This window comes from Heloderma suspectum, chromosome 16, assembly GCF_057233095.1.
Source record: "Heloderma suspectum isolate Gila_16-S chromosome 16, 16-S_ref, whole genome shotgun sequence".
Taxonomy (NCBI): domain Eukaryota; kingdom Metazoa; phylum Chordata; class Lepidosauria; order Squamata; family Helodermatidae; genus Heloderma; species Heloderma suspectum.
Window position 1 is genome coordinate 5,124,986 of NC_139473.1, and position 12,627 is coordinate 5,137,612.

At 44.8% G+C, this 12,627-nt stretch overlaps 1 protein-coding gene across 3 annotated transcripts in view; it reads left to right on the plus strand.

Moving 5' to 3' along the window:
• GDPD1 (glycerophosphodiester phosphodiesterase domain containing 1) overlaps positions 1-6,948 on the plus strand; it is a 40,356-nt gene extending 33,408 nt beyond the window's left edge. For 2 of the 3 annotated variants that reach the window (XM_084823229.1, XM_084823226.1), the window contains 3 exons: positions 857-916; positions 2,332-2,383; positions 4,692-6,948. In XM_084823229.1, the coding sequence (XP_084679355.1) occupies positions 857-916; positions 2,332-2,383; positions 4,692-4,814 (235 nt within the window). In that variant the 3' untranslated portion in view covers positions 4,815-6,948. The remainder of the gene's footprint in view (positions 1-856; positions 917-2,331; positions 2,384-4,691) is intronic. The other variant, XM_084823228.1, reaches the window with a different exon arrangement.
• Positions 6,949-12,627: the final 5,679 nt, after the last annotated feature.

Here is a 12,627-nt window from a genome sequence, read left to right on the forward strand (position 1 = left end):
TAACAATGTGTATCCTGCACTAAACAATTTAAAGTTCAGCACTTCTGCACTTTAAAAAAAAAGTTGAGCTCTGTGATCTTATGTCAGTTATGCACAATTAGCATAATTCAATTATTTTCCTTTCTGTTGCATAATTACACAGCCTTATTTATTTTTTTTGCCTAAGCTATTTCTTTTTAGTAATCATGGAAGGGGCAAGTAGTTAAACATGACACTGAAGGTCTGCCTTCAACCACTGGAAGAAATCTCTCAACTCCTGCCTGCTAAGGTTTTCTGAACAGGGTTAGAAATGGGCATGGAGGGTGGGAGGACAAAGGGAGTGTGCGTCTGTTTGGTTGAGATGAAAACTGAGATCCTCAGGAAGCTGCTTTCTCTGCCCAATACTACATCTCATTCCCTGTCTGCACACTCGTGGGACCCTTCATCTGTGCAGCCTTGTGTATAAACCTTGTGTATAAACCTTGTGTATAAACCATGACAAACTTGAGAATATCTGGAGCAAGCTTGCACAGCCTTCAATTTTTTTTTCCTCATTCCAAATGTACCCCAGTTTTACAATTGGCGACAGGGGGCGCTTTCCTTCAGATGCCTATATTTTAATTTTGAAACTGTTTTGGACCGCGGTGGCATACAGCCTCTGGCCTTTTGTGGGCTTTGGGCGCATCTTCCAGACGTCTGGTATAAAAGCCTTGATTTCTGTGCCATACACAGTGTGGCTGATCTTGAAGGCTTCCTCCTGTGGCTGGTATTGTTGCCCAGCCAATTGTGAGCCTGTCACTTTCATTCTCCTGGTTACAGCTGGAAACATCATGTAGCTAAGTGGGAGTATAAACACATGTTTTTCTTCTAATCCTAGGTTGAAAGAATCAGAGAAGATCTCAAGGAGCCAGCGATTTACCATATGGCTTACTGACACGTAAGGCTACTTTGTTTCCTGAGTCCTTTATTATTTGTCATTATCCTCCCATTTTTTTGTGGTTGCACCTAAAAGCCCCCATTCTTCCAAGGGCAACCATCTTTCCAAAACAGGCCTCACCTGACCTCACTGCTCTGCTGTCATGCTCCATACTGCTTCCCAGGCCCATAGTTAAATATTGGCAATTGTTAAACTCTGTGCTAGGGCATATTCAAGTCTTCCATGAATCATTAAGAACACAGGAAGCTGCCTTTCACTGAGTCACACCCTTGGTCCATCTAGCCCAGTATTGTCAACACTTACTGGCATTAATGGCTCTCCAGTGTTTCAGGTAGGATTCCTTCCTAGCCCTACCTGGACTTGCCAGAGATGGAACCTGGGGCCTTTTGCATGCAAAGCAGGTGCTCCACTACTAAGCTACAGCGCTTTCCTCCAAAGTATGCATCCACAGAGGAGGCTGTCTGCTTCATCTCTGCATGATTCAGTGCCTCCTTCCAAGCAATCAGTGTGAGAGAGCCAGTGTGGTGTGGTGGTTAAGAGTGTTGGACTGGGACTCTGGAGATCCGGGTTCTAGTCCCCCCTCAGCCACGAAGCTCACTGGGTGACTTTGGGCCAGTCCCTGACTCTCAGCCTAACCTTCCTCACAGGGTTGTTATAAGGTTAAAATGGTGAGGTGGCAGACCATGTAAGCTGCCTTGGGCTCCTTGCAAGAGGGAAAAAGGGTGGGATATAAATAATAAATATAAATCAAATATGCAACCTTCACTAGGTGGTGGGTAGTTCTGCCTCTCAACATCAGATGTAATTGGATAATTCAATCTCTACGGATGCAGAGACATTACAGAATTGCCTCCTGTTTGAGGAAGTCGCTTATTGCATGTTGGTGTAATTCCTTGCTCTGGCCTTGCCTCCTTCCAATCATCTGGACATGTGACTCATCTGGACATGTGACTCATGCAGAGATGCATCCTTACTATGTACCAAGTGTTGTTTTGGGGAGGAAGTCATGCAGGAAGTCCCAGGTGCGGTCCCCAACATCTCCAGTTCAAAGGACCAGGTAGCAGGTGATGGAAAAGATCCTTCTCTGTGCTGGAGAGCCGCTGCTGGTCAGAGCAGACAAGACTGAGCTGAAATTTGCCCAGGGCCCTAATAGTTAGTCTTCCCAATTTACCCATGCTTTTATGATCATCTGTAATTTTGCTGTAACCCTGTTCCTACTTCTTAGGCTCCTGTGTTTTATATATATTTAGGTTATTTGCGTTGCATTAACTTTTGTAAGCCACCTTGAGTGCTATTTTAGTGGGGAAAATGGGTATAAAAATCTGCTTTTTATTCTTCTTTGATAGTTAAGGCCATTTAGAGCTCAATATTTGTCTGGAGATATATAAATGATGTTGCTATCCCTATTATTGCAGATTGTTAATGAGGAAAGCATTATTTGACCACCTCACCGCTCGAGGAATTCAGGTATATCATGACACAGGTTTTGTAGAGAGTGTGGTTCTATGTTTGTCTCTTAGAATCTTAGTAGGATAGTAGGGTTGGAAGGGGCCTATAAGACCATCGAGTCCAACTCCCTGCTCAATGCAGAAATCCAGCTCAAAGCATCCCTGACAGATGGTGGTCCAGCCTCGTCTTGAATGCCTCCAGTGTGGGAGAGACCATCACCTCCCTAGATAATTGGTTTCATTGTCGTATTGTTCTAACAGTCAGGATGTTTTTCCTGATGTTCAGCCAGAATCTGGGTTTCTGTCACTTGAGCCCATTATTCCGTGTCCTGCCCTCTGGGATGATGGAGAAGAGATCCTGGCCTTCCTCTCTGTGACAACCTTTCAAGTACTTGAAGAGTGCTATCATATCTCCCCTCAGTCTTCTCTTCTCAAGGCTAAACATGCCCAGTTCTTTCTGTCTCTCCTCATAGGGCTTTGTTTCCAGTTTTCTGTTCCTATCTCTGACGCTGAAAACGTGCTGTATACACCAAAGGTCAAAGAACTTGGTACATATTGAATAGGATCCAACGTAGTCACTCTGTAAATAGGAGTTTCCACCTCACGCAAGGACTACATCAGGTTCCGCCCACTATCACCCTACAGGCTTGTTGTAAGGGAAGCCACTATTTGCATCCTGTTACAGATGTGGCATTTAGGCTTGGAGAGTACCTTCCCTAATGCCACCTGGGAAGGGGGGGACCCTAACTCCCAGCAGTATAGGCAGGGTCAAAAGGTTGCTGGGGCTGAAAACCAACCCAGCAAAGTAGGCTGCTACTGCCCCTTACATCCAACTCAGCCTGAACCATGGAACCCTCAGACCTTACAGGAAACCTCTAGGGCTTAAGAAATAAGGATTCAAATTGGCACCCTCTATTTCAAAGTCTGAGACCTGAAACCTTAAACAGTAGCAATAACCAAGCAGAAAGCTCTGGATTTAGTACCAAGGCTTAGTTGGAATGAAGCGTACACATTCAATTATGAAAGGTGGTAAGTTTATTTACAGAAAAGGAAAAGGGATCACTAAGAGCAATATTTGGAAATAGTATTTACAAGGCAAAACAACAAAGCAGACTAGACCTGGCACAGGTCTTTAATAGAACAGCACCTCAGCAGCTAGCAATCCCAAGCAGACAAGGAAAAGGGCCAAGCAAAGCCAGACGAAGAAGATGTAGCCCCCCTGGTTTTATTCCCCAAAACCTTTAACAAATCTAAGGTGATTCTTACTAGCCAGTCACAAGCTGACTGAAACAGTCTTCTCAGGCTCGGGGGAGGTCCCACAAACACTCAGCTGAACTCATCCAGCCCAGTCAGTAAGAGTGCTACTGTAGCCTTGAAGCCCTGGACCATATGAGATAACACACATACAGATGGCCTAACGAATACGTGCAGGCTCAGCCTCACAGAATGGAACTTTACAGACTGCTGAGACACAGAAGAAAATGGATTTTGTGACTCCAACCAACAGTAAATTCTTGGCTGAGTTCATACTTGAGCTAGGGTTTTCCAGCTCATGTTACTCTACCTTAGATCAAGCTGTGTGCATATCTCCCATCTAGTGTGCCCTCTAAAGAGCATGCTTCTGGTCCTCATAGCTGGGGGGAGAGTAATTTTCTAGAAAACATGAGTAGACAGCGACCAAAAAATCAACCAACACCGCTGAATAAGTTCTGTGTTACTGTTTGTGCGTCTCGGTCTTACAGACACACACAAATATATCCAGAAAAGCAAAATAGAAATGATTACAGAGAGCCAAGAACATAAATGAGGACTGTGTATTATTGGTTGTTATCTAACTACTGTGAAGCGGGGGGGGGGGGGGGTGTCTCCAGCCATTCCCCTGACTGTACTAGAGGGAGTGGCAAAACAGCTGGGTCCCATCCCTCGGCCTGGCTGGGACCAGCCATCATTTGGTTCCTTCCCTCACTGTTGGTGGCTGAAGAAGACCGCCCAGATCCAAGGTTTATGTGATTTTTTTATATATATATGTTACCTTGAGGGCATTTTAAAGTCAAGAGGTGGAATGAACATTAAATCTCCATCCATTGATGCACATGGTAGTTTAGAATAATATAAGCAAAAAAAGTTCCTGCCCCAGAGAGCTTATAATATGTATTTCGACAGATTGAGACAACAAAGGTGGGGGAAAGGATAAATGTAAGCAAGTGCTGTTGCGCATGCTTTGTCTTGGTTTCATCCGAGAACTGAAGCGTAAAGCCAGGGGCGGCATGCGAAAGGTGGTTGCCAGTTATGCTTTCAAATGGGTCACTCTCTGTTGTTCTCTTCAGGTCTATATCTGGGTACTAAATGAAGAACAAGAATACAAGCGAGCATTTGATTTGGGAGCAACTGGCGTGATGACAGACTACCCCACAAAGCTGAAGAACTTTTTACACACCTATGCAGCATAAAGCGAAACAAGGGTAGTTCTTATGGAGAGAGAAAAAATGGACAGAAACAAGCCAAGGAGACCCACGCTTCTATCTGAATTTTTCAGCAATGCATTCACCCAGTAATGGCCACCAGACATAAATAGCTGGGTTTTATTACCTCATTCTTAAGTCATCACACCTCTAGAGATTGTATACAGCTATATTTATTTACAATTTTAAATGGCATAGTTTACATTTTATTTTTTATTTTTCTTTGTAAATAGCTTGGTTAGTGGTCATACCCTAACCTAATAGACGTGTCTAGAAAAAAACCTGCTGACAGGGTAGCTTGTAGAAGCAATAGATATAATTCACTGCAGCCTTCCCCAGCGCGGGGCCCTCCGCATGTGTTGGGTGACAAATCCCATCATGCCTAGACAGTGTGGTCCAGCACATCTGGAAGGCACCAGGTTAAGGAAGGCTAATTTACTGTTAACTATTGCTAGATCTTGTCGCTCAGATTTCACGAAGTTTGCACAGTAAAAACATTCCAGCAAGGCACTTTTTTTTCAATGCATTGAACGTGTAAATATTCCTAGTAGACTGGCTAATGTGTCTAAAATTACCCAGTCATCCCAGGTAACTTAATGAGATGGAAAGGGGTGGGGGGTAACAGGAGCAGGAAAAGTAGAGAAGGAGCTGGCACTGGGCTGGACAACTCTCCCTCCTAAAATGTGCTGTCCCCACCCAATCTAAGGACTCCTTACTGAGGCCCACTTTGAGAAGGGAGTGATAGGTTGTGCTCCCACTGCTACATTCTTTCTCTCCCCTCCCCCCCCCCAATCCCGGTAGGCTGCAAGTTCCATTTAAATATAGCTACTGGTCCCTCCACGTACCTTCCATGCCACTGTGCCCATCCCTGGGTGTGGCAAATCTTAAGCCGGAGAGCGCCAATGGCCCATCCATAGCGTAGCTCATGGAGTTAGCCATCTTGTATGGCTGTGTATGTTTGACCAAAAGTAAACTGTAAAATTTAACACATAGTGCTGCTTTTAGTTGTATCGATGTAGGAATCTTCAGGACAGTTTATTGTATAACACTGCTACTGCTGTGACATACTGACATCTTTAGTTAAAGCATTTGTGAGTAGGGTTTGCAGCTGTTGGCTGTGAATGGAACAGAAGATTGGTAATAGTAATCCCAGAGCGGAAGGTATTAAGGGCTGCAACCTTTTCTTTTGCACAGTTCAGAATGTAGAAGGACTTCTAGCTCTTGTAGATTCCAGACTTGCATGCCTTTTAAACCTAATAGCTCTTACCAAGGTTGTCGGTTCAAAACTTCTAGGTTTTTCTAATTACAACTCTTACTGGTGTATCTAGAAATACCTGTGTGCATTTCCTGCTGCTGATGTAATACTGTTGCCTCAGTAGGAGAGCTCAAGCAAGAATTTCTGGAGCAAGTGTTAAATCAGATGAAAACTCTTACCCTGCATTTGCAGGCATCTTTTGGCTACCTGATTCTGTCTTCCTTCCCATCCATGAGGATATTTTCCGACTTGCGATCAGCTGGAGAAAAAAGACTGCATCCGGTTTAATTAAAGCCTTTTAAGATGTAGGGGGAAGCAAGCTGCAAGAGGAAGGTATGCAGGTATGGAGAGAGCCAGTGTGGTGTAGGGAACAGTGTGGCATTTGGACCTGGGCTCACATTCCTGCTTGGTTTGGGGGGTTTTAAAGCTTACTGGGAAAGCTTAGAGCAGTCAGTCTCCCAGCCTAGCCTACCTCACAGGGCTGTTGTGAGGATAACACAGGGCATTAAGAACAACACCTGGACACACCATCCTAAGCTCCTTGGAGGGACTCAATACAAATGTGACTTTAAAAGACTATTAAAACTGGACAAGAGTCTCCATTAGAAAATGTAGAATGTACATACTGAAGTATGCTTCTATGTAGTATCTCCTCTAAGTTTAGCTTAAACTGTACAGTGAGGTAATGTAGCAATCTCTGAGTCAGAGAATTAAAAGAAGTCACCGCTTTAAGAGTATCTCTGATGAAACACTATTTCCTTCATTCCTTCAAATGAATATTTATTTATTTACAATATTTGTATACCACTCCATATCTAGAACAGATTTCAGAATGGTGAATACAAGAGATAAAACAGTAAAAAGATTAAAAAGATTAAAACACCAGATTAAAATTATGCTATTTTTAAAAACAGAATACCAATAGAAACTGTGACTGGTCAATTAAAGAATGCCTCCTGGAACAGTGCTGTTTTCAGGAGATGCCGGAAACAGCACAATGTTGGTGCCCCCCTGACCTCCCAAGGCAGGGAGTTCCACAGGAAGGGGGCCACCACACTGGAGGCTCTTCTGGTGGACTCCAGTCAGGCCATAAATCCATGTGGAGCCACCAGGAACATGCTTCAGAATATGCCTAAGAGAACATTCCCCTGAATCAAAGAACACTCTCCATCCTGTCAGCCATCTTGACTTCTGTTCTGGCATCATAGAGCAGCCTTAGCGGCTGGGCTTTTGAAAGCTCAAATTTCACTTAAAAGCAGCCGGCACGTTTTAAATTATTTTTTTACCTGTTCTAGCTGTGTTACAAAGTTCTGATTCTCACCTGCACTGTGAACACTTGCCTGAGGAGCTTACAGAGTTTATTCACAAGCAATCTTGATTTAATCCTTGTGTTACTCTGACCCCTCTATCTTCCCTTTTGCTGCCCCATTGTCCAAATCACAGCAATTAGCCCCTTAGGGCAGGGAACGTGTATTTGCTTCTGTTACTCTGTAAAATGCCATCTACACTGATGGTGCACTCTAATGGTCACTTCTACTCTAGTGTAATACTAGAGAGTCTCATTGAACAATCCTCAAAGAAAAGGCCCATTTCCCATGAGGGCTCCATGTTCTGTATTTAGTAAATGAGACCCAACTCCCCATGTTAACAGGATCTTGAGAGTATGATTATAAAATGCTAACGAGTGGCATGAATTTAAGAAGCAGCTACTTCTCAAAAGGTTTGGGCCAGTTCAGTTTGGCTTTCTAAATTTAATAGACACTCAACATACTTTGTTCTCAATGCTAGTGACTTGTTTCCTCTTCAGATCTGGAACAAAATTAGGTCCCTTTGAATTCCGCTTCTTGCTCCAGGTTCAACTGGAGTAAAAAAAGAACCAGTCTGTCAGCTCCCAAACCTGAACAGAATAAAGCAAAACATAATCCAGTATTAACCATTTTGGGGAGATTTGTAGTCCAGCTGTAAAGCCTCCAAAATGTTGCTGTTCCCCAAATTTTGACTACCATGTGCTGTTCACAATCATCAACAGGTTTATGCAGGTCCTTGTGTATTGTTTGCATCTACAACTTCACTGCACAAAATGTGGACTTGAGAAAACCATGCATAGAATTCGGTGCACTGAATAGTCACTACTTAATGACTACTTAATAGTCACTACATTTTTTAATTTTAGTTCTATTCCATATAGCTATGAAGATAAGCTTGAAGACATGTAAAATATGGGGCACTGTCTGATGATAAGTTAATCAGGAAGCTAGAGCTTCAGTGCTCTGCAAAAGCTGAGTAAATTATGCAGTCTGTGTTAATATGCTTTTTGAACTGTTGAAAAGGTTCTATTTTCGTTTTTGAACAAATACCCCAAATTACCCAGTTATTATTTATTTATTTATTTGTTTGTTTATTATTATTAAATTTATTAATCGCCCATCTGGCTGGTCACCCAGCCACTCTGGGCGATGTACAACATACAATAAAAGCAGTTTAAAACAATAAAATTCTACAATAAAAACATTTTCTAAAATACCCTAACCCACCCCAAATGCCTGCCTGAACAACAGCGTTTTTAATGCACGACAGAAGCTCATTAAAGAGGGCCCTTGGTCTTCACCAGACCCCCTCTCCGGGAGACCAAGGTTGCTTAGTGCATGTACTGGAGGTTGGGCCCGAAGGGCAGTCTGGGGATTCTGCTTGTGTACCGTCCACCCCGCTGCCTGACTGACTCCCTGGCCATGGTGCTTGAGGTGGTCTCTGATGTGCGTGTGCAGTCCCCTAACTTATTGGTGTTGGGGGACTTCAACGTACATTCGGAGGCCATCCTCACAGGAGCACCTCGGGACTTCATGGAGACCATGGCCTCCTGGGAGCTGCACCATATTCTAACTGGGCCCACCCATGTAGCCGGTCATGCACTAGACCTTGTGTTTGTTTCTGGAGAAGCGGGGAGTGATCTGGAAGTCGGGGGTATATCCACCACCCCCTTGTCGTGGTCAGATCACTATCTGGTGACGTTGGACTTCTCCATTCCACAACCCCTCCGCAGGGGTGGAGGACCCATTAAAATGGTCCGCCCCAGGCGTCTTATGGATCCAAATGGATTCCTGAACACGCTTGGGGATTCTTTGGGGCATGCCAACGGCCACTCGGTCCAGACCCTGGTGGGTGGCTGGAATGCCACAATCACTGGGGCATTAGATCAGGTGGCTCCGAAACGCCCTCTCCCCCTGAACAGGGCTCGGACTGCACCATGGTTCAATCCGCGGTTACGAGCTCTGAAACAGGAGGTGAGACGGCTACAGCGCCGGTGGTGGAAGTCTCGCTCCAAAGACGATCAGACACGGGCTAGAGCTGTATCTTCAGCCTATCACGTGGCGGTGAAGGCAGCAAAAAAGGAATATTATGCTGCCTCTATCGCGTCTGCAGAGTGCTGTCCCAGGAGGCTGTTCCAAGTGGTCCGGAGCCTGGTCGGTCCTGTGGCTCCGGAACCAATGGAGCATTCTAAGGCCTCCTGTGAGGCCTTGGCAAGGCACTTTGCAGATAAAATTGATCAGATTAGGTGTGTTACTCTGCACGCTGTGAATACAGTTAGTGAGCAAGAGGCAGCCTGTGGCAAACCGGTTTTGTGGGATCGGTTCCAGCTTCTTCCTCCTGATGAAGTGGACAAGGTGCTTTCATCTGTAAGGCCGACCACCTGCTTACTTGATCCTTGCCCATCTTGGCTCATTATGAGCTGCAGAGAGAGACTGGGTGAGGGGATCAGGGAGGTGGTGAACGCCTCCCTTGAGGAGGGAGTGATGCCATCAGCCCTCAAGGAGGCAGTGATAAGACCACTCTTAAAGAAGCCCTCCTTGGATCCTCAAGTTTTGAACAACTTTTGCCCAGTCTCAAATCTGCCATTTTGGGGCAAGGTGATTGAGCAGGTGGTGGCAGTGCAGTTGAAGGCACACTTGGAAGAAACTGATTATCTAGACCCATTTCAGTCAGGCTTCAGGCCTGGGCATGGGACAAAAACGGCCTTGGTCAACTTGGTAGATGATATGAGGAGGGCTCTGGATAGGGGTGAATGCTCCTTCCTTGTTCTCCTCGACCTCTCAGCGGCTTTCGATACCATTGACCATGGTATCCTCCTGGACCGCCTGGAGGGGTTGGGCATTGGGGACACTGTATTGCGGTGGTTCCAGTCCTTCCTCTCCAGCAGGTACCAGAGGGTAGCAGTGGGAGAGGAGGTTTCGGACCAGTGGCCACTTACTTGTGGGGTGCCACAGGGTTCCATCCTCTCCCCGATGCTATTTAACATCTATGTGAAGCCGCTGGGGGCTATCATCAGGAGGTTTGGGGTGCAGTGTCATCAATATGCGGATGACACGCAGCTCTACCTCTCGTTCAAATCTTCACCAAGGTTGGCCGTAGAATCCCTGTCCAAATGTCTGGAGATGGTGAGTGGCTGGATGGGGAGGAATAGGCTGAAGCTGAACCCTGACAAGACCGAGGTACTTTTGGTGGGAGACAAGAGGAGGCTGGGGGATGTTGACCTGGTGTTGAATGAGGTACAGCTACCCTTGAAAGACCAGGTCCGCAGCCTGGGGGTCATTTTGGACTCCCAGCTGTCCATGGAGGCTCAGGTGTCAGCTGTGAGCCGGACAGCGCTGTATCAACTCCATCTGATATGGTGGCTGTGCCCCTTCCTTCCCGACCATCTGCTCCCATCGGTAGTACATGCCCTGGTCTTCTCTCATTTAGACTACTGTAATGCGCTCTATGTGGGGTTACCCTTGAAGACGGTTCGGAAACTGCGGCTGGTACAGAACGCGGCAGCTCGCCTGATTAAAGGCAGCCGCCGGCGAAATCACATCACTCCAGTGGTGAAGGAGTTGCACTGGTTACCAGTTGTTTTCCGGGCCAAATTCAAGGTATTAGCCCAAGTTACCAACACGCACCCGCTCTTCTAAACTTTTTAAGTTCTCTTTCCCCAGGGAAACCCTGGGAAATGTAGCTTTGTGAGGAAGAGCTAAGTATCTAATTTTTTGGCACCCTCACTACATAGAGTTTCCAATTTATTTTAAAGGAAACCATCACAATTAAATTGGCATCCAATGTTAGTAGTGTAGATATATCCTGCAGCTAAGCCTTTTACAAAAAAATCAATACCCATTATAAGGTGAATTAAGACCCTGCCTCTCACAATAGTCAACTTTCTGGATTTACAGCTGTGGAGAGAGCGATTAAGGTATGCTTTCATTGGCCTGCTTTGTCTTCATTTATGTACTTTTATGTTCAAGGCAGCCCACTTTATGGTTCGTCAGGGCAAAAAGGCACATAGCTTTGGCTGCATAGAAAACACCCGACAATTTATTAGTGAAGCTATTTTAACAGCCAACCTTTATAGATATAAAAATATGCAATGTTTTATTGCTACCCAATGAAGACTTCTGTGTAATTCAAAGGCTTGCAGGTTCCTTTTTCCATCACAACTGATTAAGTGAAAAGGTATCTCCTTAACCTGATCTGTCTTACTTTCTGGGACCAGAACAGGAGCAGCTCTGTGGATTCATGGGCAGCAGATTAGATTTCTGAAGCAGCTGTTTTCTTCCTTGATGTAATAGCATGAGATACGATTTGCTAGATGCTTTAATGGGAATGCTGCATCAGCCTATAAAAGTAGAGCAATCTTCTCTGAGAACAATGGGGTACACCAGGGTTTAAAAACATGTGTCTCACTCCTAAAACCATTACATGGAAGCTCTACAAATTTAAATCTGTGGGACTTCATTCAACATACTAGTTTAGGTTCAGGAGTTAAACTTTAGTTGTCACAATGCTTCCCACCCAGCCAGAGTTGGCAGTCAGCTCCAGAAACTGGCATTACTGTCAGTTTCTTCCCCAGCCTAGCACCCTCTAGATGTGTTGCACTACAGCTCTCAGCATCCCCCAGCCAGTCTAACGCTAGATGGCATCAGGTTGGGGAAATCTGTATAGACTAAAATCCCCTTGGATCTGGCAGTAATTGTTCAGAAGGATGCTTTTCATAAGACAAGATTGTGAAGGAACTTGAAGAAGTTTAAAAAAGGATGGACAGAGTCTTGATTCTTTTTTTGCAATTGAGAATCATTAATGTAATGAGGGATGCTACCAAACACCCCATGTGCTTGGAACTTTCCTTGCATCAGTAATGCTGCTTAAGGGTAGAAATTTATTTATTTATTTATTTTTTGTAAATCAAAGAATTACTTCCTTTTTATTCTCTGCTTAACAAAGTTCTCTGCTGGGGAAACGGGAGAACTTAGTGCCCTCTTGCTTGAACAGCCGTTTATGGTCTTTCTCTGTGTTCTGGCACTGAGAAACCTCGTGGGCTATGAATTCTTCAAGAATAATTGGAGACTGCAGTAACATATCCTCTCTGGTCTAGAAGTTATTCAGGTTTGTTGTGCCTTTTAGAAATTCCTGGCCTATACCTGTGTCTTGCTTAACTAGCTCATCAGGGTAAAAATGAGCAACCTCTCCTTCACCCTTAAGTGCCCCCAAACCGTTTCTAAAGCAAAGGTGCAGAAT